Below are 27,250 nucleotides of genomic sequence, written 5' to 3'. Positions count from 1 at the left end.
TCTGGGAACTATGTGTTATTGACTAACTATTAGAAAGTTCATTCCCAATTTCAACTTCCACTGACATGATAGATGAATGCTACTCTTCCTAAAGCATTGCTCTTAATATGCCTCACAACCATCATGGTCAGATTTTTCTGCATCAGTACAGTACATATGTTCTAAATATTTCCCTAGGAGTCATGTCATATCTTTGTTTTCCACTACTCACTTTGAAAATTGATGGCCTATTTAAAATACTAGCTCTAGATGGCAATTTAGGTCCTTCCATATTGTAGAAATGAATCAAGTAAAGTAATAAAGATAAAATTAAAATGTAAGGATTTGTCTTCTATTACTACTTTTCACTTAGATCTGTAGGTTAGTGATATATGTCCACCATCTAAGTCCCTTTCCCACTATCCCATACTCAGTTTTCTTCTTCTGGTAGCTTTATCAACTTCGACATGTTGGACCCCTTCCTATCTTTACTATATACCTGAAAATAAATGCCCCTACCTTTATACTTCATATAATTCTATTCATTCCATGAGAGTCATCACTTGTGAATTTTATAGCATTTTATACCTATCATGTGGTCTTTACAATGTACCTTGACTGTGATTCCTTTATTGCAGTTTCTCTTTTTATCATTGGAAGAAAAATATATATGAGTTGTTAAGCATTGGGTAAATAAAAGTTGGCTATCCCTTTCTGAAATGCTTGGGACCAGAAGAATTTCAGAGTTCTTTGGATTTTTGGAATATTTGCATAAACAAAATGAAACATCTTAAGGCTGGACTCAGCAAAAGGCATCATGGTGAAGGAAAAGAAGCCCTATCAGGAGGTTAATCTGTGTTACTACAGCCATGTATGAGACCCTTGGACAAATCATATGACTTTACTTTCCTTGATTTTAAAATGAGAAATGAACATAATAGATTTATGTCCCTTATAGGTGCATGATTCTATTAATATTAAAGGAAATTTCATATAGATAAATGTTATAATTTGAGATTAGTATTTTTTAAAGAAAATTTTGAATAACTTTATCTAAAACCTAGAAAGTTGTATAGTTTTATAATAAGTATTAATGCTGTTATCTACATTAACTGAACAAAGAATAGTGAAACGCATTCTAGAGATTGTTATGTCTTTTATTTAAAGAGGTAGGAAATGGTGGCAAATGTAGGACTTGCAAGCTAAATGATCATACTCTGTGAAGTAGCATTATGAATCACAAAATGATTGTGTAGTAAAGCTTCTGCTAATAAAACCTTTAATAATATGAATGAGGTATCTGCTTAAAGTGAATTTAAGGAAATTATATTTTATAAAATTGTTTACTAAAGTAGACCTATGTTCTTGCTTCTCAGAAAATTTTTCTTAGTAAATGATAGATTGCCCAATTTTATGTACTCAGAGTTGACTGCATTCTTCACTTATTAAAAGGTAAATTCCCTATGTGATATTTTAGTAGGAGGAGGATTCAAAGTAGAATGATTCTGTATGTATCATTTATCATGTCTGAGCTGAATGTGAAATATTAAAAGGGTATCAGTTATGTGGGGAAGATGTTGTCATCAAGATATTGACTTAGTATTACCACACTTAGTAATCCCTGCTCAAAATTCCTAACAAGATAATGGCCTTTTATTCTTAAATATTTGGCTTCAAGATGTTATGGGTTTTGTTTTTATATGAGAGATATATATCTTAAATAATTTTATCTTATTTTTCTTTGCAAGACACAACAGAATTGGTATGCTTGGGAACAAAGGTACAAATTAATAGAAAATATTTCATGAGTATGACTTGTGTTCTAAAAGGACTTGTACATGATCCTGAAGATGTTTTCATTTTAGAAGGACTTGTTAGGAAATAATAACCTATTATACAACTATTTGTTAACAAATGTGTTTAATTGAAATACATTTTGGAAATTGTTTATAATTTTCTGAATGTTAACATTGGTGATATACAGTGTCTTACAATAAAAAAGAGCAATCCACAGATATGCTTTGCTGTAGAAACTAAGTGGACTTCAGAGTAGCCATGAGACAGGGTTTTAGGATGAGCACAGGATACTGCTGCTCCTTTTTTGATAAATCCAGGTTAAAAGCCATTGCATTGCCTTGTTGCTACAGATAGTATAATGAGGGGAAATAGGAAAATTGTTCTTAGCTTGAAATTATTAAATGTTTGATTTTTGAAATGCTGGGTTATACAATGTGGCAAAGAAAAGAGATTTAACACTTCAACTGTCTCTTCCTTTTTTTAGTAGCCAAGCCCATTTATAATCTTCCTCCTCAGTTAAAACTGAGTAGCAATCTTGTCAGCTTTTATAATATGGCAGTATTGGGCAGCCCTAGCTATGGACAGGATTTAATGGCTGGAAGTAGTAGTTTTTAGAAACAGGCTTTGTTCCTCAATTTAATGGTGATAATTTAGGTTTAAATGTTTAGTAAAATGGAGTAAAACACAACACTTAGTTATTTAAATTTTTTAAAATTTCAAGTCTGTGTGTACCCATCACATTGTAGGGTTTTTTTTTTTAACCCACATAATGGCAATATATAAGTTAAATTTTCTTAATTCCTGAGTCTGTATTTTTGGATATTATTACTCATCCTATGACAAGGAAAACAAATACTGTCTCTCTGAAATTTTAGAATTATCCATTTTATTAGAAAATCATTCAAGGAATTTTTATAAAAATTTATGTATTTATGGATATTTAGTTCTAAAAGATTAAGTAGTTATTACTCTGGAATTTTATAGAGATTCCTTTTATCTATATAGAATGGTACTTTGGTATATTCTTGAATATTTCAAAAAATAAAAGATTAATTTTTTATGTTTACATTTATGAATGAAGTAGAGTATTATCTGAGTTCAGTATTTATAGCTCTCACTAATATATGTAGTTTAAACTTGGATTACTTTGAAGACACGAGGGAGTAATCTACAAAATTGCCTTTGCTACATATGGATGAATTCGTTACTGTCTTAGCAAGATTTAAGATGGACAAGTATAAGCTTTTAAAGTGATCAATTCTCTTGCTTTTGTGATTTGTGGGAAAAATTATCAGATGCCAACTTTAAGGGTAATTTATGTTTGAATTGTTGAAATTCTTCTAGAGTAGCCGGCTCGGTTCATATTAGTAAGGTTCAGGTCATAGACATTCTTCACTCCTACTGTGACCCATTATAGGAACAAAGAAGCAGACTGTCTTTAGTGCATGAGCCTATCACTCTGGTAAAAATTACATTATATATAATGTCCAGATTTATGCTCACATGTATGTGCAGATGTGCAAAACAGATATTCATCAGATATTCATGTACTTAACCTTTATTCTGTATAGTACACTCTATTTTCTATTTATCCCTACCCACCACTCAATTTTTTTTTTAACATGCTAGAATTTCTAGTTGTGGTTCATAAAACAGATTCCAAAATCTGCTAGTGGGACACACCTGCAGTTTGACAAAACTGTTTTAGGACATTCCCTTATTATTGCCTTATAGTTTCTCCTTATCTTACACAACTATACAAATGTGAAAAATGTGGCAGTTGTGAAAAATGGTTGATGAACACTCTTTTGAACGATGATGTAATTGGACTCTTAAGTAAGAAGAGAACTCTTAGAAAACAGGTGTGGACATGTAAGAGGAAAGAGATTTCACAGATCTTTTGTAGTAGTTCTGGGGGTGGGAGTCAGAATAACTGGAAGACTACTGCATTGTTTGATTTTATTTTTTCTCTTTCTTTCAAACAATGATGGATAGTTCATATTCAGTAATATTTTAAAAGGTAATTCTAATTTGGTGGCAAAACCATTTTATAATTATTGGTGTTTGTATATTTTTTTAAAGAGAGAGTGAGAGAGAGGGAGAGAGAGAGAGAGAATTTTAATATTTTTTAGTTTTCGGCGGACACAACATCTTTGTTTTGTATATGGTGCTGAGGATCGAACCCGGGCCGCATGCATGCCAGGCGAGCGCGCTACCGCTTGAGCCACATCCCCAACCCGTGTTTGCATTTTTTGAAAGATCATTTTAGTCAGAAGGACCCTGTTCTAGATTCTTAGGCTACAGAAAGTGACAAGGAAGGAGTTACTCAGATTTGGAGTCTGTTTCATATTTATTTCTGTGGAAGAAGATTTAGTAATGAATTACACCAAAATAGAATTCCAAATTTGGGTAGGAGAAAGTAATAGATGTAGTCTTTTCCTATTTGGCATCTAATATCTGAGCTTCAGTTAATTTGCCAAGTGAATAAATTTGGCCAGATTATGTGTTTATTTTCAATTAAAGCCTTCTGTTAGGATTTTTACATATCTACTAAGCATAAAACTCACTCCCACAATAGGAACAATTACCACCTTTCCAAGAAAGCTGCTAGAATTCTGTTCTGGAATATTTGAGGTTTCCATATATTTGAGGTTTTTATGTGCGTGGCCACTTGATCCTCAGATTCCATTCTAGATTTGAATTTTTATAATAACACAGGTTGACAAGTAAATGAGTAGAGAAAAGAAGGAAGAAAGGAAGGGAGAGGGATAGGGAAAGAAGGAAGTTTCAGCAGTTTAAGTATCAGCTGAAAAGAATTGCTTACTTTGTTACTACAAACTATGCTTTCCTTGGAATTTTTTATTTATTTTTTTAGGTGTAGTTGGACATAATACCTTTATTTTTTAAATTTATTTTTACGTGATGCTTTGTATCGAACCCAGGGCCTCACCTGTGCTAGGCAAGCACTGTACCCACTGAGCCACAACACCAGCCCTGGAATTTTTGTATTTGTTTGTTTGTTTGTTTTTGTGGTGCTGGGGATTGAACCCTGGATCTCTCACATGCAAAACTATAGCAGATGAGTTTTAACCTATACTGGATGTTTAAAAGTAAAGGAATAGATACTGTGAAAATTATATATAGTTACAGGTTAGTTTTTTGTTTTTTTTTTTTTAAAGAAGGGTGTTAAAGAATCTGTGTGGTGCATACCTGTAACCACAGCTGTCTTGAGAGGCTGGAGAATCACAAGTTTGAAGCCAGACTAGGCAACTTAGTGAGATACTGTCTAAAATAAAAAGGTCTGTAGCTCAGTGGTAAAGCACCCCTGAGCTCAATCCCCAGTGTCAAATATGTGTGTGTGCACATGGCATGCACAGACAGCACCCCAAACAATTAAGTTCTGAATTCTTTAAATAGTGAATAGTAGAAATGATCTTATAGGAATGGTTTGAGAATTGAATGAGTAAATGAATGAATGTTTTGTTTTCTTATATTGATTTCAGAACTGAGAACATAGTAGTTGTGGTGCTTTTCATCATGTCCTATATGACATTTTTTTTGAGAAAAAGAAAGAGTTTGGAATATATAATTAAGACTTAAGCTTCTGAGAACTAGAATAATATTATATTGAAAAAGTAACTAATTATATAGACTCAGGAAGAAAATATGTCAAATAACATTTCATTGGGCTTTTCATGATATATTGGTGATTCCAGTAGTATGGATGATGGGACTCCTATTGTGTTCATGAAGACTCCAAGGTCTCCCCCAACCTCAGCTAACTGGAGTGCATTAAGAGTAGCTAGGAAATAATATGAAACGCATTTGTTCAAAACGTGTAATTACACATTAGGGGTGTAATGTTAAGAACAGTTATATTAAGAGTTAAATTTGTATATCCACTATTTTGGGGTCATAATGTATAAGAACTATCATTCAAATTTAAAAACCATGTTTAGGATGTAGCTCAGTGATAGAGCATTTGCCTAGCATGTGTAAGGCCCTGGGTTCAGTCCCCAGCACCACAAAAAAAAGAAAAAAAAATACCATGTCTATTTTTTTAAATATTTATTTTTTAGTTGTAATTGTACAGAATACCTTTATTTTATTTATTTATTTTTATGTGGTGCTGAGAACTGAACCCAGGGCCTCACACGTGCCAGGCAAGCGCTCTACCACTAAGCCACAACCCCAGACCCATATTTGTTTTTTGTATGATAAATGCATTAAGCTTCATTCACTGTGTTCATATGCTTTGTTATATTAACTGTACCAAAAACGTACATAATAAGTTGGAATTAAAAGGTTTGTTTGATTTATTTAAGAAAAATTAATAAATCTAATTGTTTACTTCAAAAGCTGCAGAAGAAAGAAGATCAACAATTGGAGCCTAAAAAAAGTACCAGCCCTAAAAAAGCTGCAGAGCCCACTGTTGATCTTTTAGGACTTGGTAAGTAATAAACAGTGAAAGCCACAATTAGAATATAAAATAATTGAAATCTTTATTTGAAATGAATATAATGGTGTTATCTTAAGTATACCAAAAGTTACCTGTTAACTGAATTTGAAAATGGTAGGACTAGTTTGCCGAATTCTACAGAAAGGAAATCTTTAATAAGGGAGCCAATGTCTGTCAGTACTGTCTTCACTGAAACATAAGTAATGAGTTCCTTGGGGGAAAAAGAGATTTCAAAGTAATCATCAAAGGCTTGGTAGATGTGACATTTCAACATTTAAAATAAGGAGTGGGTTCTTTTTTCTTTCTTCTTCCTTTCTCTACCCCTCACCCTTATCTTCCTTTCCTTCTCCTTTTGCCCTATACTCACTCCCCCACCCCCTTCAATTATTTTAGTTTGGTGGTTGTGAGGGTTCTACCTTAGTGAAAATATTTCTGGGATAGCTATATTGTAAAATATTCAGGTTAAAACTTTAGTTTTATTTAACCTAAGCAATGTATTTTATATCCAAATCTAATGGTTACTTTCATATTATATTATATATCTGATGACAATGAGAAGTACTCAATTTAATGTCCTATTTATTTTAATGGCTAACAGATATATATTGGTGTACATGTTGATAAATGTTGTAAACAGACTTTCATTCAAGATGTGCTTATACTACGCTCATCTGCGAATATTGTCAGCCTTTTTTTTTTACAGTTTTATTCCTCCTAAAAGAATTGGTTTGATAAATGGTTATTTCTAGTACTATCTGAGTTTTAGAGCAGTACTTAATTTAAAAAGCATTTGTTTAGTTTTGAGAAAGACTGACAAATAAAGGAAAAGAAATGAAAGCCATTTGAACAGTAAAGTTAAATTTCATGCAGCACTTTTCAAAAAAACTTATCTTGAGTCTTATTGAGTCAATTGTTTTCTCTTTTAAGAATTACAATTGAGTGTTTTATTCATTTCTTAGGAATCTGGTATATCATACAAAAATACTCCCTGGAGGTCAAATTCTTTTATGATAGTGGAAAAATAACTGTAATCTTAAAACTAAGGCTTTACTCCAGTCCAAGAGCTCTAAATATAATTGTGTTGAATTCTAGTTCTCATAATTTCTGTATTTTATTTTCTTTGCTGTAAATGAGAAAAGGAAATTAAAAAAAGATTTATTACCAAAGTAAAAAAAAAATATATCTTACTGTATGAATCTTTGTTCTCAATGCAACATTTTATTTCCAGTCTAAGTGCCTAAATTATTAGTTTGGAACTTAGAAATATTAGATATAGACTAGATCTGATTACAGATTCATTAACTAGTTCAGCAAATATTGAGTGTCTCCCATGTGTCCATGCTCCTTGTAGACACAAGGGAGATAATTCTGAAAGAAGATAGTAATAACCTCTATCTTCTGGGAGCTTTCATTCTATCTGGAGAGACAGTGAATAAGTAAGTAGCATATGTTGTAGGTCTTATATGGTAAGTGCTATAGATAAAATAAAAATGGGAGTTGTGATTTTAAATAGGATTGACAAGATGAAGCTTATGGATATCTGGGTTTGTGGGCAAGAGCATTCCAGATAGGAGAACAGCAAGTATGCAAAACCTCTTCAGTAGCAGCCTATTTGAAGTGTCTAAAGACCAGCAAGGACAACCGTATGGCTAGAGTGAAATGATCTGGGGAGATTAATGACAGAGGAGATATGGAAGGTAAGGAGTGAGGAACGGGGCAGACTGTGACAAGACTTCGGCTTTTACTTTAAGTGACCTAAAATACATTGGAGAGGATTACAAAGATTTAATAAGCTGATTTTAGTATCTAAAGAATTATTGCCCTAGTCCTCATAATTTCTGTAACAAAGCAAGGCTGTAAGCAGGAAGAAGTGTTGCAATATTACAAGAAGAAATGATGGCTTATACTAGATGGTGGTATTTGAGGTGGTAAGATGTACCAATCAGATTTTGGATATATACTGAAGATAGATTCACTAAGATTTGCTGACTAATTCAATGTGGAAAATGAGAGGAAAGGGGATCTAGGGATGGTACTCAGTGTTTTCCATCTGAGCAGTCAGAAGAATCAAGTTACCATTTACTTTGATGGGAAAGTCTGTAGGAAGTTTGGATGGAAGATTAGGAGTTTTACTTGGGTCATAATAAATTTGAAATTCTAATTTCTTAGACCAAAAAGGTTAATTTTATCATAAAGGAGATCTTAATCAGGCAGTTATATGAATTATGAGTTTAGGGAGAGATCTGGGTGAAGAATATAAAGTTGGAAGTCATCAGCATGTAAATGTTGTTTAAAGTTAAGAAACTGGATGCATTCACTAAGGGAGTGGATATAGACTGAAGAGAAGAGGTGCTGTGCCCCATGGCTCTCAGATGTTTAGAGGATAGGGAAATACAACAAGGGTCCTGGAGAGAGAACCAGGAAGGAGTAAATAGTGAAAAAAAAAAAAAAAGTACTAGTAATCTGAGATATTTCCCTTGAAAACAAAGTCAGAGTAAATTTCTATATCAGAATATGCTAGATTATACTGTGGTAACAAACTTCCTCAAAACATTGGTGGCTTGCTGTAAAGAAAGCTTATTTGTCTCTCATGTTGTGTACATCTGAAATCAGCCAATGCTCTGCTTCACATCATCTTTACTTTGGACCCATATTGACAGAGCAGCCTCTGTCTAAAGAAAGAGTTGACAAGCTTTTTATATTAAGAATTGAAATAAATATTTTAGGTTTTGTGAGACATAAAATCTGTTAGAACTACTTAGCCTTTGAGATACTCATCTGTTGCTGCAGTAATGCTGCCTGGTAAATAACCCCCAGATTATAACAGCTTACAACAATAAACATCTTTTATTCTCAGGGCTGTAGGTCAACTAGGGCAGCTCTGCTACAACTTTGATATTTTCTGCCTTTCACTTTTTACAAGGCATTATATACCAACTGTTTCACCATTTCATATTGTGTCTCTGTTTTTCAAGTTCCTATAAGGATTTCCTTGTCTTCCACCACTGTGTGTCAAAGTTGGTCCATAGATTTCAGCACTCCTCTTTTGTTATCAGTTTCTGGAATAGTCAACTATTGTTGTCCATACTGCATAGCAAACAATTCCAAAGCATCAATGGCTTCTATCAATTTATACTTATTTCTCTCACCCCTGGGTTTGTGAATATGCTAGGCCAGCTCTTTTTTTAGACAGTTGGAAAGCTTCAGGAAGTTGTATCTCTAGGGGAGAATCAAGGTTTATTTAAAGCAATATGATGAAGGCAGAGTTGGAGAAGAGGTAAAGGATATATAGAGGAGATTTTGCTGATGCTGGACAGCAGGTTTTGGATCGTACAATGGAAGAGTTGCAAATATGGAATAGGTGAAAGATGTGATCAGGAAGAGAACTGCTTGTGCTAGAGTTTTAGCAGTAGGAAAAGCAGGGTGAGTGTTTTATCCAGAGAACCTACAACTCTTCATACCTGCTGTCTATCAGTAACCTAAATTCTTTTTAAAAATATTTTCAGATATATTTTTTCTCCTTAATACTGGGGATTAATATTGAGGGGCACTCTACAACTAAGTTACATCCCCTGCTTTTTATTTTTTATTTTGAGGTAGGGTCTTATTAAGTTGCCCAGGCTTTCCTCAGACTTTTGCCTCAGCCTCCTAACTAGCTGAGACTATAGGCGTGGACCAGTATGCCCAGCTTCAGACTTTGTTTTTTTAAAGCTGTGTTCATGAAAGTCCATGAAACTACAGAGAATCAACAATCCCTTTTATCTCAAAACAAACAATGGTCCTAAATCTGGATTGATTATAGATGTCAGCCTCAATGAGTAAACTTAATTTTCTGCTCAAGAGCATACCACTTTCCCCTAGTGGGACTCTGTTATTCTCCTGTGAATCGAAAACATAGTGGGTATTTCAGAGAAGATGTCTTGAAGTATGACTTACAGTCATGCAAAAAAACCCAGCATATCCCATGAGGGAAACCAGAACAGACAGGCATTAACTTAAAACGTTTCTAGACAGAAATAGTTTAGTCACATAGCCATGGAAGGCCATGTGTTCCAAGGGTCATGGCTGCCTGAATCACTCTTAACTATTACCCTGTTATGAGAATATTAATATCAATTTTTAGAAATTCTATATTCTCTTTAAATGGAACATTGATAAGCCCATGCTCTTGTTTTCAACCTGGTAACACAAGCTAAACCTACTTTATTTATAGCTCTCTTTTCCTGATGTAGTGCCCGTTCCAAAAGTCAAACATAAAATGTTTTTGTATATACTTTTTAGTTGGAATCAGCAATTTTTTCTGAAAAGAGCAAAATAAAATTGTTGCCTTTGCAGACCATATAATCTGTCTTGCAACCTCTCAACTCCCATTGTAGTATACAAGCAGCTAAAACAAGTAAACCAATAAACATGGCTTAGGATCCAAAAAGCTTTAAAAATAGGTTTGACTGTGGTTTGTTGATCCTTGCTTTATGTTCCTGATTATACCTGAAAGGACTGCTTCATGGTTAGATGTTAATTCATGTTTAAAGCCTTAGAAATACTAATTAGTGTTTTATGCTCTTCCACCAGAAGTGGGAAATACTTGATTAGTATCTGCCATCTAGTCTTGGAAAGTATCTGGAGTCTTGGGGCCACTCTTGACTAAGTGTTGTGCTGAACAAGTCTTAAATGCACACACTTGAATCAAACACAGACACATCTTGACTTTAATATATACCTCCTATAGTAAAAGAAAATTGAAATCAATTTCTAGGGCATGTAGGAGTGATGCTTTTCATTTCCCCTTACCAGTGTAATCCTTTAGGACTCTGTATTATACTGTTATGCCAGTGTCTTTGTTGATTATTACATTGTTTTTGTAATGATTAAAAACTGGGAGACTGGTTGGGGATGTGGCTGAAGTGGTAGCATGCTCACCTGGCATGTGCAGGGCGCTGGGTTTGATCCTCAACACCACATAAAAATAAAAAAAAATAAAAATATTTTTAAAAAATCTGGGAGACTGGTTAGCAGTAGGTTAAGATGATTCCACTAAGGTAATACAATGGGTCTCCCCTCTGTGGATTCATGTCTATGGATTCAACCAACCTTGGGTTTAAAATATTTGGGGGTAAAATCGCATCTGTACTGAACATATATAGACTTTCTTTTTCTCATCATTATTCTTTAAACAATACAATATAGCCACAGTGCTAGTGAAATACAGCTATCAGTGTATAGCCTAGTCATAGAGCAAGGATATAAACTGTGTTTTCTGGTTCCAGAGTTCATGTTCTTAACACTATATTGAGCTCTAACACTACCAAGTGAGACAGTGTCATACAAATAAATCTGTTTATCAAATGGGAACCATTTGTCAGATAGATAGATGGCATAAGGGGAACACTGAATTTTGAGGCTATACCTGTGTTTTTTCTGATCTCTTGCATCTTCATCTGGCTTGTGGAAATAAAACCTCTTCTGTATTTGGTGGCTGGAGTAAATGGTGTGCTTTTTGTGAAACACCTGGCACAGTAGTTCTATTCAGTCCTGTGCTGAGACTGTATTCTGAGCACCAGGTCAGAGGAGACCAGTAAGAGGTAGCATGGATCTTTGAAAGTACATGTAGCAGAGGGACTTGAATTATGCTAAATAACATAAATAGGATTCCTACTAGGTTATGTTATGAATACCACTGTCATTGAGAGAGAAAGAGGGAGATAGTTGGAAACAGTGATTGCAAAGTATGGTCTTTGCCTATGAGGATCTGCAGCTGCCTAAAAAAACTGAAGAAATTAGGTGATGTCAAAGAAATTTAGTTTGTCACATTTTGTCATCATTTGGAAAGAAATTTGTTTTATCTAAGTTGGTTTCATTTTTATATATGTCTTATCTTTTGAGGCAATAAAATGGTAGTGATTGTGTGTGTGTGTGTGTGTGTGTAAGTGTATCTCTCAGCAGTCCCAGGCAGCACCTCTAAATCAGTGTGTGTGCCTCCTAAAAGATGGGTAGCACTGCAGTGCTTCCCTCTACACAGCATTGTAGTGAGCATCTCTTGCTCACAAATTGGCTAGATTATGGGAATGTGCAAAAGTAGATTTACCTGCTTCTACTAGTAACTGGCTAGCCACTTGGTAAGGGCATAAAAAGTGAGCATGAGGTTTAGGATTGTCTTGTAAGGCCGTATCAATCATTTTGGCAAATAACATCTGTTTAGTGCTAAAAAGATTTAAAAATAAATATATAGCTCCACTTAACTCCAGACATATTTTAAAGAAAACATTTGAAAACAATTTAAAACTTAAAAAATTTAATTTGTTTCATGTGGAAATTTATGATTTGAATTTACAAAGTAAGGTATGTAGGAGCTAATTTCATCTCATGAAGCAATATTTTTAATACATATTTTTAATATAAATGAGTTCCAAGTAACATTTTTTTATTAAGGAAAAAGCTTTAAATGGTTTCTTGAGTAGAAAATAAGAATTCTATGAGCAAAACAAAATTTAGGAAGCTTTAAGGAGTTTTGTCATTAAGGAAAGCAACACTATATCTCAAAGAAGCAACCTTTTTTAATCAGCACTCTTTTCACTTAAAATTAATTGCTGCTTACCATGATGCCTCAGTAGTTATCTATGAAGAATTAGCCTTGACAGTTTTCATTGTAGCAAGGGTATATTCAAGGCTGAATGTTCACACTCAGTCAGAAATGGTAATGAAAAACAAAACATCCACTTACTTATCACATTCTAAACTAGATTAGTAATACATGAAATCTCATGTTGCTCTTTGACATTTTTTTATTATTTGTGCAAATAGATTATGACCAGCTAAAGCCTTTGACATTCAATTAAAACATGAATTTAATTAATATTTATTGAGCACCAGCAGAGTTCATGGAACACTGGTAAATACCAGAAAATTAGCTCTCTGTGTTTACAGTAGTGCAAGTAGGAGATGTAGTTGACCTGGAAACTGGAAGATAAGAGAATTATCCGTGAGGGAAGAGATGGGATTATGAGAACTGCCCGAGAACTGAGTTTGAAATCTGTATTAATGCTAAAATTGTAATTTAAATTTTATTTTCTTTAATTTGTAGGTTACTTTTCTTGCTACTATTAGTGATAGGAGAAACAAATAAATTTGTTTTATACTATGCTTGTCTATTTCAGATGAAAGCTAATGGTCTGTGGAGGTTACCTGTACAGTGGATAACAGTTGGAAAAGATAAGCAGCTACTCAGATAGACTCAGTTAATGTCTTAACATTGTCAAATATTTTATGATTTATAATCCATCAATTTCTTATTATTGAGCAGACAGCCTTGCAGTATCTGTCAGGTGCTGTGGTAGGACACATGGAACAGGCCTGGAGGAGAATAAGTGATGCTCTAGCCAGCAGGGAGGTCAGTCAGTGAAAGAGACCAACCTGTATGTGGGTAATCATGTGTGGTACTAAGAGCAGAGATGTGCCAAGCTGTGGACAGTGACTTAAAGACACATTTCTGATTTAGAAAGAGAATTCTAGCCTCTCTCTAATCAGTAAACCAGAAAGAGGAAGCCTTGGTAGAAGGATTCCAGTTAGGAAGCAGTTGTATTATCATGGGCAGATCATAGTTTATAAGCTATGGCTGTGAACACGGAGGGGGGAGAACTAGCCAGGGATACTGAGAGCATCGATTTCCTGATCTTCCAAGAGAATGTAACCTTAGGTGCAAAGGAGGAGATCTTCAAGGGAGAAGGATCAGCTCAGGATAAATGAGCTAGTGGTCAAATAGGACAAAGACTGAAAAGGGATTTGTAATCAGGAGATCTCTGGTACTTTTCAAAAACAGTGTCATTATTTCACTTTTTCTCCCAACAAAAATAGGATCACTAACTATTAATTGTTTTTATATATGGCTCTGCCTGTAACCAAGATATTCATCAATAATTTGTCTCTGGAAAACAATTCAGTTTTCCAGCCATTATTGAGCATTAGCTTTTTGTCAGGCATTGAATTAAGGAGGCAGCTGTACTCTTTCTGGTGATAGGGCAGGAGGGACTGGACAAAGACTCTGGGCTATAAAAATGATGCCAGGAGAGCTAAGAGGCCTGGAGTATACTGAGGCATGTCCAGTCTGTTGTCATTAAAAACTAAAAATGAAAGGCATAGGACATTTAGGAAAGCTGCTGTTTTGTAGTGCCTATTAGAGTTGGAGTCAGCTGGCTACCTACCATTCCTTCATACCAACTCAGTTTGCAAATAAGATACTAGCCTGGAATCTTAAAATGATATGGAAAGAAAATAGTTATGAGCTACTAATTGTAGACTGCATATAGATGGTCTAACCTGAAGAGAAGGTGGTACCATGCATTGTGAATTCAGGAGGTCATTGCCTCAGAATGGAGCCTGAGCCAAGAACTGTGCCTGGGTGGGATGGTAAAGTCAGCACATACTCTTAAGGTGCATTTTTAGGGACATGGGCTGATAGTCATGTAAATAAAGTCTTTTAACCCTGGAGTGGAGCACCTCTTTCTGCCTGGGGGCCCCAGGAAAAGTTTTTCAAACTGGTTATTTAATGTGGTTTCCCCCTCACCGCCACCCAGGTATAGCAGCATGTAGCCTCTCTTAAAATCCACAGCTTGTTGTGAAAATTCCCTTGAGGTACTATGAGGATTAAATTGAGATACTTTATATAAAGCATTGATCAGAGTGCCTAACCATAGAACTTAAATAAATATTAGTGTTCAAGCAAATATTAGTGTCCAAAATGTGAAGTGTTTTATTCTTATTTTCTTTTAGTTTATATATTCTTAAAGGTACTTGGAACAGGCCAAGTATCCATTAAAATACTTTTTTTAATTTGGTCCTCATTTGGATTATTACTGTCAGATGAGTTCTGGTACAACCAAGGTTAATAGAATCAACAGACTCACTCATCATATTAATGATTCCTAGACAGTCAAGATTGGCTTTCAAGACTTTGTCAGATTTGAAAAGTTAACCTTCTTTCTAAGCATCTCTAAGCATCAAGATGTCAGTAAGTACATGCTGGGCATGCCTTACATTCTTGTAAGATGTAGCACTGATTTAACTTTTTTTTTTTTTTTTTTTTTTTGTAGCTCAAAACATTTTAACCTTTCTTGTCAATTTCTGGTATGTGTGCAGTTTAAAACATTCATTCGCCAACTCAGTTCACAAAATAGTAGCTTGAAATCTTAAGGTAATGTAGAAAGAAAATAGTTACCCACAAACTGCTAACTGTACATTTGATGCCTTTTAAGTTTGAAATCCTTTCATTTTACTGCATTGTCCTAATTTCTTCTGCATTGTCCTAATTTCTTTCTTTCATTTTACTGCATTGCCTTTTCAAGGGGTCCTTTGTGCTTCATTATCGTTTTTTTATGTTGTTGTCCCAGCTAAATTTCTGACATTTGCCTGAGGCATTTCTTGTACTTTAGATCTCCCATTATTTTTATTGTCCACCAACTACTGTTTCTGCATACTGATTAAAGGGGGCTGCTGCCTCCTACTGTTGCTAGCTGCTCCCACCACCATTTTGTAACTGAGCAAGGAACACACAAAGATATGTTTGAGGTGAATCCTGATTACCTGTTTTTGTAAATAACCCTTTATCTCAAAGAAGGCTTGATGTAGTTGGTTGCAAGTTTCCATTTGCCTGTGTATGTGTGTGTGTTTGCATACACACTCATATATTCAAACTCACATATACAAACAAGACATAACCTATATTAATTTAAATATTTTAAAATATGGTGATTTACCCCATGTAAGCCATTTAATTTGAATAAGGCTTATTATTTCTAAGTTTTTGAAATATTTCTCTGAAAACTTTTTTCAACATCTTGATATTTTGTCACTTTTGAGATCTCAGCTTTAATTCAGTCAGCAAGGACAGTGCTATTAGTGGTTCCTTGATCAAAAGAATGTATTTAACACCCAGTGATTTGAAATACTCTTCATTCATTGAGTGCTGATTATATCCCAATTTCTTCCCTTAGCCTAGTTTGTTTGTTGATGATCATGCCCTTCTATATTATTCCCCTATAAATTTAGAAGATATTGGCCAGGGTACAAAGGTAGATTGGGGAGATGAAATATATAGGCACAGTCTAGAATGATTTTTTTCACTATGTTCCTTATTCTCAGACTTATAACAAATGTAAATTATTTTTAAATTGGTTTTTAATTTTCAGAATTTTAAGTGATTTCTTTATAACTAAGTAACTTATAATTACATGTCTTCTGATATGGTAAATAAAAGATCACTAGTCTAGGGGTACACATAAGTACAAATGTTGCTGCTTAACTAGGTGACTTTGAGGAAGTATTTTAATCTCTCTGTGCCCTAGTTTCTGTAACTGGAGATAGTTAAGGGAGATGTTTCAAAACATCCAGGATAAATGTGATGTTTATAATCATGGTAATGATAATGAGTCTTTATCTGCCCTTTTTAATACTAAAAATTAAAAACACAATGACCTTCAAAATAAATTGAAATTTATTCAAAATAAATTTCTTTTTAAAGAAATGTGTTTAGCAAGCCAAATGTATTTTGTAAGATTAGCAAACACTGAACCTCCATTGGGAACTTTTATTTACTGATTTTGCAATGCTGAGAAATTTTCATTTAGGTTAAGAATATGTTTTCAACAGTTTTATGAATGTGTAGCTTTTGTAGTAACAAGGAAGATCATTAGGAATGAAATCCAGAAGGGATCATATAGGGAGAAGACCAGGATAAAAAGAAAAGAGGGGCAGGTATGTTGTATGTATGAGAACAGAAAAAAATCACCTGTGCTCATTACAAGATATCTGGCTAGAAGAAAACGTTTGTTTGTCTTGGGAGAAGGTTTCTTACCTCAGGTTTTTGGAGGCATGAGAAAATCTTTCCCAGTCAATTAAAAATTTTATCAGTCTTTCCACAAAGATAGCTGTCCCTAAGCAGGCACTTCCTTTGTTTCATTCCAAAGTATTTCAAAACCCCTCAGACTTAGGTGAATTGACATTCATGACAGCTTCATTAACCAATGGTAGGTGATTACAAAGAGAGTTCAGTATTGTTTGTGTGGAATACAAGAGGCCAGTCTTAAAATATTAATTAACATAAAAACACAGAATGAGACCTGTTTTCAATATGGTGTAAAAAAACTGAGCTGCATTACCTTATAATTAACAGATATGAACTGTGTATAATTCATATTAAGGAATGGGATGTTCTGCTTTTGTTATGATGAAAATCTGGAAACTATATAAATGGCCATGAATCACGAGTTGAATAAATAAGTCATTACGTACTGTATGATATACAATATCAAAGAATGCAAACCTCCCACCTACACATACATAACTTTATGTAAAGAAGGTAGTTTTTATATGTTCTTATGTACTCAATTAAACTGAATTTAATTGTAATACATCAAACATAAAATTTACCATTTTAACTATGTACAATCAGTGGTATTAATTATATTCAAGTTATTTTGCAGCCCTCATCACTGTCCATCATGGGGCCTTTTTGATTTCTCCATTTTTCATGGCTTGAATCTTTTTCAAGAATGTGTTGCCTTTATAATGAAAATTAATAAGATTACAATCCAAGGCTTTGGTTTAGCTCTGTGACACTAGAGAAGTTATTAATCACGTATTTAGTCCTGAGGGATGTGAAGCGTAAAACAAAACTTCAAAAACCAAATAATGTCCTGTTTGCTCTTTGATAAATTAATGCACTACTATATACCAATTGGGGTTTAGATTTGAAAGTGTAAGTAAGTAAATACTCTGAGCAAAGTATCACATGCTATTTTGAACAGACTTAAAATTCCTAAAAGATGTACAATTTTATAAATGCAATGAAAACATCATTTGCTTGTAGTGGAGAGACCTCCCAGTTTTCTCACAGTGTATCCTGGGCACAGCAGTCATTCTGTGAAGTACACTCATTTTCTGTGGTAAAAGTCAATTGATAGCATTTTCTCAATTCACTGCCAAAAAAATGTATTTAGTATTTTCTCATTTTGAAGTCTTTTTTTTCATAAATCCATCCCAATTGTTACTTGAAAAGGCAAAAAATAAATTAATTGAAAACTAGAAATAATTGCTTGTGTTCAGCTTGTCAGCTTTTTGTACTTTTTGTTGAATTTTTTGTTTTAGAGGACTTGTGCTTGTGTAATTTTTATATTTGGTTCTTAAATATATATACACAGTTATAGTTTATTATATAGTTTAAAGTGCTTCCTTGTACATATGATAGAAGTTAGCATTGTAGTTGATGAACTTGTTTCCCCATCCCCAACTTTGCTTCTGGGTTAAGAGCACCACTGGCTTTCCTGTCATTATTATATGAGGTTTGTTCTCTGAAATGTTGTAGAAATTACAAAAAAAAAAAAAAGTTTCTTTAGCTGATTTTAACTCTAGAATACCTTGTCCTTTTAAAATGTCAATTTATTTCTGGTCATTATAAAAAAAATTTATAATGAATGAGAAACATAAGATAACTCATAACTCTTTACAGAGGTCTAACTTCAAAATGCTGCCATTTTAAAGAGACAGAAATGGAAAAAAAATGATGTCTAAAATTCTGTATGTTTGAAATTATCTGTGCATCATTTTATTGCTTTATCTTTCAGTTGTTGATAGTGTTTGATATAGACATTATGTAACACATGTCTGTAGTAAATATATTTCTTTTTATGATTCTGACCATGTCATCACTGAAGATGCCTTGAGAAATACTTGGCAGTTATTATTTTCCAAATTATCTACTTTTATATAAATTAAATAGTAAAAAATATTTGACTATGACCATTCATTGATATTAAGGATTATTTGTAATTCACTGACACTAAAATAGGGAAATAAAAAATTCAGTTTCTATTATTTATATAGAGGAAATATGCAGCAAGTAGAAAACATTAAATTTGTCAAATCTTTAAGTATCTGCTTTACACAAGACATTCCTATCTAATGTGTAAAGATGTTAGATTTACCTTTGAGGAGGGCACAGTCAATCAAAGAGAGATCAAATGAGATCATAAATTGTTCAAATAGAATATTGATTAGGATATAAGTCCCAAGAGATTGGAGTTACAATTTTCTGAACTGTTACTTGGTTATGCCCAAAGAAAACTGAATGGGGGCTATTCCATTTCCTGGAATGCTGTGACAAACTCTCTCCACTGCACTTCAACTCCCACCCCTTATACCTTGCAAATTATTTGTTCAAGCACATGAAAAGGAGATATAAAATTATTTAAATTATGTAAATTATATAATTATTGACATTTAAATTTTTGTTAATTTGAATTTTTCAGTAGGAAGATCTGTTGGAGTTTCTGTCATTAGCTGCCATCACTAATAATGGCTGTGCTTAAATAAAGGATTTATTTCAAAGTTTTATAAATGTTTTTGGTAGGATCAACTTAAAGTATATGTTTTGGTTTTTCTATCAGTTTTTTTCCTTATTGTGACTTTAAAATGCAACATTTTAACTATTTTAAATCATCAGAATTTATTTATTGTAATCAGTTATACACAAAATTTATTTTGAATGTAGATACAAATGATGTGATCTCCAGAAAATCAGCATGCAGAATATTGTAAATAGGACATTTGTTTGGATCTAGGCCAACAATCCAGTGAAATATGCTTTATTCACTGGGAGAATAAAGAAAACTAAAAATGGCTTTTTGGGGGGGTAAATCCTATGGTAAAATGGGGACATGTATTTGAATTCTTTTTTAAAATCACTTATTTCTAAAGTTAATGCCATGTTTCAAATAATTTAAGAGATTCTACATTGATAGAAGTCTATTTTTTTCAGATGGCCCTGCTGAGGCACCAGTAACCAATGGGAACACAACCACAGTGCCAGCCCTGAATGATGATCTGGACATCTTTGGACCAATGATTTCCAATCCTTTACCTGCAACTGTCATGCCCCCTGCTCAGGTACATGGTAAACATGTGGTTTTATGTGGTTACTGCTAATTTCCTTTGTGAAACATTTCAAGAATTTTAAAATAATTGTTTCTGAGCAGTCACTGATTTGAAAGCCTTCTGTTCTTTAGGCCCAGGCTTAGCAAACTAACCCTGCAGCTTGTTTTTACAGATAAAATTTTATTGGAACACAGTCAATCCCCTGGGTTTATGTATTGTCTTTGGTTGCTTTGTTATTACAAAAGCAGAGTTGAAGTAGTTACAGTAGAGACTGTATGACTGACCCATAAAGCATAAAATAGTTACTGTATCTAAAGTTCTAACTCTTGCTCTGGGGAATCAACAGCCTTTAAAATGAACAATTGGGAAAACTCAGGGTAGCTCATCCTGACTTGAGATCAGCAAGATCTCTTATTTCAGAGGTTTCTAAACTGTGGGTATTTGTAAATTTTGACTTGGATAAGAATTTCCAGCAAATATATTCTTTTTTAATTTAATTATGTATTCATTCATTCATTCATTATTTCTATGTGGTGCTGAGGATCATACCCAGTGCCCAACACATGCCAGGCTCTACCACTGAGGTACAAACAACCCAGGCCACATATTATTTTTTCTAAAAATAAATTATGCCTTAAAACCTACCTTCTTATTTTTTTCATGATTAAAACAATATTAAGGGGCTGGGGTTGTGGCTCAGAGGTAGAGCGCTCACCTAGCATGTGTAAGGTGCTGGGTTCGATCCTCAGCACAATAAAGGTATTGTGTCCAACTACAACTAAAAAAATATTTTTTTAAAAAAATTAAGAGTAGTAATATTAATGATCAAGATTTTTTAAAGTATTAATGGTGAAGAAATTTTGAATTGCCTTCTTAACATTACGTAGAATTTCTATAGGGAAAATATATGAACTTTTAGGATACAAGCAACTTTTAAAAATAAACTTTAAATCTATTTTGTTTCAGAACAGCATTATTTTTGAGACAAATGCTTCCTTTCTGTGTAAAAACTGAGCCAAGCCAGGTGTGGTAGTGCATGTCTATAATCCTAGTGACTCAGGAGGCTGAACGAGAGTTCAAGGCCAGCCTTAGCAATTTAGTAAGACCTTGTCTCAAAATTTAAGAATTTTTAAAAAGGGTTGGGGATGTAGCTTAACAGTAAAGCACTTCTGGGTTAGATTCCCAGTTACCACCACACTACCCAAAAGAAAAACCTGAGCCAAATCTGAATTGTATGGGTGTAGTTTTAATAAAAAGTCTGTCATTAAGAAAACTTAAGACATTTTTTACTACACATTTTTGTTATGATAGTTATTGTGTACTTACCACTACAGTTGAACATGTTGATATTTCTTAGTAACATTTTATGGCTTTGCCTTTCTCATACTATTGGAACACACATAAAACGAGGGACAAAAAATTATTCTTTCAGTTAATTAATATTACTTTTTGAATTTGTGCAGGCATGGGTGTATATGAAACAAAAAATTGTCTAAATACTTTTTCGGAAAGAAGCATTTAGTATATTTGACAATCTGCACATGAAAAGCGATTTATTTTGGTCTGGTTTTCTGTAGTGGAGCAGTTACGTCTGCTAGACTTCTTCAGATTCCACTGAGGTACAAGTTGCTTTGCTTCAGTGTACTTCACATGTTCTGTTCAGTATCGTAGCAGCAAGCAGAACAATGCTGGCACCATTTAAATCTTAAGTACAAGTAGCATCATAAGAAAGGAGTGTGGAGCATAGCTGCTTGCTATAGGAGAGGCAGGTCTGGCTTCATGCATTCTTACCTGATAGGATAACAGGATTAATTTTTTAATCACATCTGATTCTTTTGGGGGGAATATTTGGTGAACAGAATTGCCTTTCATCTAAATTACATGTAAAAATTAAAACCTAGGCACATTTTCAAAATAATACCTTTGAAAATCGAGTACAAGATTTTACATATGTACTGGTATTGTGTTATTTATTAATTTTGGTAGGTTTTTAATTGTATGATATTGAGCTTAACCTAGTTTGAATGCCAAGATTATGAGTTACTCTGAACCCTATTCTTTCACTCTTGGTATTATTTTATAAGTATGTGTAAATTCTAGAAAAAGATTTTCCCACTCATGAATATGAAGTAGATTGATTTTTTTTTATCATCTGCTTTACCTTTCTGGGGCCTGCAAATACTCAACTGACCTCAACTGATGATATATACATGTTAGGAGTTAAGGGAACAGTTCAAGCCCTAGCAGTAACACAGAAGCCCCTTTCCTATCTATCACAAACATATACACACCAATAGTATCTAGACTTATACAAGGGCTGAAGTCTATCCTTAGCTTAGCCCTGGAATTCCAGACATCCAGAAAGCCTTTGTTTAGAGGCCTCTGCAACTTACTGAAATGTTATTGATAAGCAAACCTAATCTCCTTTTTTACTGGGGATGTAGTGCTGGCAAATGAAATGCCAAGAAAAGGACATTTGAGTGCTTATTAGCTATGCTGTTTATATTGGCCATTTTTAGACTGTCCACATTGAGGTAGATGTTCCATGTTACTTATCTTCAGAAGAAACTTAACATGTTTAGATCATGTAAACATTAACAGTAAGGCTGCTTATGTATAAGACTGAATCAGTGTACCCAACCGTTTTTTGTTTTCTTATGGTGACATTTCATTCACACAGAATAGACCCCAGCGTGTTGAACAGATTCATAGAATGAACAGAAAGTAAATGTGATGAAAGATCACTTAGTGATGTACTTACTTTGTTATCTGAGTATTTAACCCTGCCATTGTGCGACACACTTTGTGGTCTCAAGCTTATCAGGAAAGAAGTGAAGTGACACTGTCCTAATTCATGGGGCTAAGGTTCTAGTATTGCCAAGCTGGCTGTAACCCATGCTGTTATACTCTGTGATCTTTGCTTTTTCATTGTTAGCTAATATATGTTTTTTTCAAGGGCGTTGGTATGTTTGGCATTCTGTTAGGGCTGATTTCTTACATATTACAGAGTTTTTGCAAAATAAGGTGCCTTTTTCTTTGTATCTCTTAATTCCTGCTTAACTAGTGATAATAGATTTAAAATATTGTTCTACCTATTTTGTGAATAGAATATTTGGTAATTTATTACATGGTACTTTAACCAGGACATTAACTTGATGTTCACCTTATAAAAGCTAGTAAAGATTTTTCTCAAATTATAAGTCTTCAGACAATTCTTCGAAACTCTTTATATTGAAAATGCATATAAACAAATGTGATGTGATTAAGTAGTTTTTGAATACAAAGATCACAGACAAGATTATTGGTCATAATTGTATAATACTGTATGTTCAGGATAGATTATTGAAAATTTTGTACATTAAATATCGACATGTTTGTGAATGCTCATTTGCCTCCAAATGGAGTACAGGTTATAGGTGGTCAAAGTTTTGCTATAATTTAACTCATATAATTAGGTATAAATTGACTATGTAAAAATCTTACAATATAGCTTTTGAAAATGTAAAACCTTTTAGTCAACCATTGCAGGACCATCTTACAGTCTGCTAGGGGTAGAAATGTTCTGTATCCCAAGGAATATCAGTTCTTTGAAATAGTGGTGGTCCTCAGACAATATCCATGTAACTATTGTTGGACTCGTTGTGTAACACAATGAGCAAGAACTCTCCATCCACCTAGTTGGTAAATGCAGTTTATTATGAAAGAACTTCAGTCTCCCCCTTGTACAAGAACAGATTCAAATTAAGAAACATTGTTACCTTTAGATGTTTTTGCATGCAGGCCTTGTGAATGATCCTCTTGAATGTTACCACTTTGCCTTCTATAATTAATTCCTGATTTCATAACTTTATTTGGATTTTAAGTAACAGACAAGCTAAGCTTTACTATACAGAATTCATCAGCTTAATTTGGTGTTTATCTTAGGGGACGTCCTCTGTACCAGCAGCTGCCACCCTGTCTGCAGTAACATCTGGGGATCTGGATCTGTTCACTGAGCCAACTACAAAATCAGAAGAAGTAGCAAAGAAGCAACTCTCCAAAGACTCCATCTTATCTCTGTATGGTACAGGAACAGTTCAACAGCAAAGCACTCCTGGTAATTAATTTTGAAATCTGCTTTCAATACATCACAGTAACATTACTAGAAGTACATCCTTTTTACTTCTATTATATTTCTTCCCTATTTTCCTATGGTAGTAGGTGCTTTTTTTTGTTGCCGTGATTAAAAGTCAAGTACAGAATTCACAAAACTTTATTCAGTTAGAATTAACAAGCTGTTCATGTATCACTTAATATTTTTTCACAAGTTTATAGGACATGGATTATCTTTGAAGAATTATTGAAATTTTATTTACAGGAAGTTTATGACTATGTACTACTGTAAGTAAACAATAAGCAGTCTGAATTATTACATGATTCCAAAATCTTTGAAATGTTTTGTCATTACAATGAAAAACTAGCATAAAATTTATTCAGTTTTAATCTGTCTAGACCATTTCCTCTTAAATAGTGAGTTGCATTTCACACATGGGCTGAAATTGTATAACAATCCAACTACTTCGTTATAAAGCCAAATATAGTCAACTCTCATTTGCCTGTTTGGTACTGGGAGACATGTAGTGCAAGTCAGCAGAGAAAGCAGATACTCTCATGCTGAGTAATTTGGTCTTTACAGTGGAGGTATTTAATGTGGCTATTGCCTGAGAGTTTTATTTTCTATTTAAATTTTCTCAGGTTAATAACTGATTTGCTTATTCTAGAAATAAACAGCTCTGAACGTTTAGGTTTGGGCTGTTCGTAGGAGGAAAAACAGCCAGATCAGAGTGAAAATTTTTGCTGTAGGTATATCAGAAAATCGTAATCCTTTTTCTGTGTCTATAGAGGTGAGTGTAACTATATACAATGGCCCTCTTTTTCATTTTTCTCTTCATGGTTCTTGTGTTACAGGTGTGTTTATGGGACCCACAAATATACCATTTACCTCACAAGCACCGGCTGCATTTCAAGGTTTTCCATCAATGGGTGTACCTGTGCCTGCAGCGCCCAGCCTTCTAGGAAATGTGATGGGACAGAGTACAGGCATGATGGTGGGCATGCCCATGCCTAATGGGTTTATGGGAAATGCACAAACTGGTGTGATGCCACTTCCTCAAAATGTTGTTGCCCCTCAAGGAGGAATGGTAGGACAGATGGGTGCACCTCAGAGTAAGTTTGGCCTCCCACAAGCTCAACAGCCTCAGTGGAGCCTCTCACAGGTAGGAGTCATTTACTCTCTTTCAAGGAAATTGACTAGGGATAATATAAGATCAAAAGTTGCATCAGAGAGAGAAATGCTTTGTCACTGTCCCTATTTTTTAAAGTATTTTGTAAAGAACTGTTAGGTTCCTTTTTTCTTCATTTCAGATTGTAACACTACTGTCATGGTAAAAATGCCTAATCTATTTATAATAGCTAGAAATTTATCTGAGGCATGATGAGAGACTTCTTGTCTGCCACCTTTGAGGTTAGCGTCAGGCTTTTCCTAGCTCCCTAGTAGGATGTTTTTGAAGTCTACTTAGACCAACCTATCTTTACCGGTTATTTATTTATTTAGTACTGAGAATTGAACCCAGGGGCACTACTTAACTACTGAGCCACATCCCCAACCCTGTTAAAATATTTTATTTAGAGATAGGGTGATGCAGAGTTGCTTAGACTAGCTTTGAACTCATAATCCTCCTACCTCAGCCTCCTGAACTACTGGGATTACAGGTGTGTGTCATTGTACCGGCAAATTTTTGCATCTTTTTTGCTTAACTTTCACAGATGAGAAAATATTATCAAAGCACAATTTTATGAGGGATCAAAGCTGTCTTCAAGTCCTGTGACTACTGCCCATGGATTTATAGAAACTTTTTTTGTTCAGTAACCCTTGTAAAATTGTATTTCCTTTTTATATGATCTGTAATGACTTTATATTTAAAGTGTATCCACTGGCTCAAGAATTCCCATAAGGTATGAAAAGTCTGTACTTGTCTCAGACATTCCTTCATATTATAAAATTATTTTTCTACCTAAGTTTATTTAGAGCCAAGAGAACATTTCTATCTTAGGCACTGTGTTCTGAATTTAGCTCCATAGACAAAAGCTCCTAGACTTAGATTTATGTTCCTCTTCCCCATTTGGTGGTCTTGGTTTCTAAGTGATCAGAGTTTTACCTTGAGAACATTCAGGGAATAGTCTTGATTCTAATGATTGTAGCAGAATTATTATATATCATATGAATGTTTCAATTTATTTATTTATTTACACTCGTGATTCACAGAAGTCTCTACCTTCTAGGAATCTTAAGTTTCTAGAAATCTCAAGTACTAAATATCAGTAACAGCTTTTTTTTTTTTTTTAAGAATTTTAACATTTATTTTTTAGTTTTCGGTGGACACAACATCTTTGTTTGTATGTGGTGCTGAGGATCGAACCTGGGCCGCACACATGCCAGGCGAACGTGCTACCACTTGAGCCACAGCTTTATGTGGCCAAAGTGCTAACACATTCAGCTCAGATTTAGGTGCAGATTAACCCATAAGGAGTTAATGTTGGCCTAACTCTCAGATAGTGTGCTGGAGAATAGCATCGCCCTTTTGCACTGTCAGTGAAATTTATTGGCCAATGATAAAGTGGTTAAAATATCCTTCAGTAGGTATGAAAATGTAATCTGCCTGCTCTTCAGACACTTATGTCTGATCAGCAATGTAGTTGTTCTTGTCTTTCAGAAATTGCAAATAGAATACAATCTTACCCTGAGCACAGGTTTCGAATTCACTCTGTACATGTTAAAATTTTGCCTTTCCTTCTCTTATCACCAATCCTGAGAGTAAGGAACCATAGGGCTAAGAGGCTTGCTTATAAATATACTTGACTCCAATCTGGAAGAAATTTCATACTGCAAATTTTAACTGTTAGTGTTGTTAGAACAAAGAGGAAAAATGTTCTTTATGAACTTTAATATTTAGAAAGTATAAAGACCCATTTAAGATTTTAATAGAGAATTATAGCCATCATGCTAGGTTTATAGGATAATTTTAGAATATTTTACTTTATGAAATTTTCTTA

The 27,250-nt window shown here is 34.0% G+C and overlaps 1 protein-coding gene across 2 annotated transcripts in view; it reads left to right on the top strand.

The window, feature by feature from the left end:
- Positions 1 to 27,250, top strand: part of Smap1 (small ArfGAP 1) — a 171,906-nt gene that overhangs the window by 143,188 nt on the left and 1,468 nt on the right. For both annotated transcript variants that reach the window (XM_077801688.1, XM_026391320.2), the window contains 4 exons: positions 6,136 to 6,226; positions 20,043 to 20,170; positions 24,083 to 24,254; positions 25,106 to 25,413. In XM_077801688.1, coding sequence (XP_077657814.1) covers positions 6,136 to 6,226; positions 20,043 to 20,170; positions 24,083 to 24,254; positions 25,106 to 25,413 — 699 coding nt within the window. The remainder of the gene's footprint in view (positions 1 to 6,135; positions 6,227 to 20,042; positions 20,171 to 24,082; positions 24,255 to 25,105; positions 25,414 to 27,250) is intronic.

Source organism: Urocitellus parryii, chromosome 8 (genome assembly GCF_045843805.1).
Source record: "Urocitellus parryii isolate mUroPar1 chromosome 8, mUroPar1.hap1, whole genome shotgun sequence".
NCBI classification, from domain to species: domain Eukaryota; kingdom Metazoa; phylum Chordata; class Mammalia; order Rodentia; family Sciuridae; genus Urocitellus; species Urocitellus parryii.
This window is presented reverse-complemented; position numbering and strand designations above follow the sequence as displayed.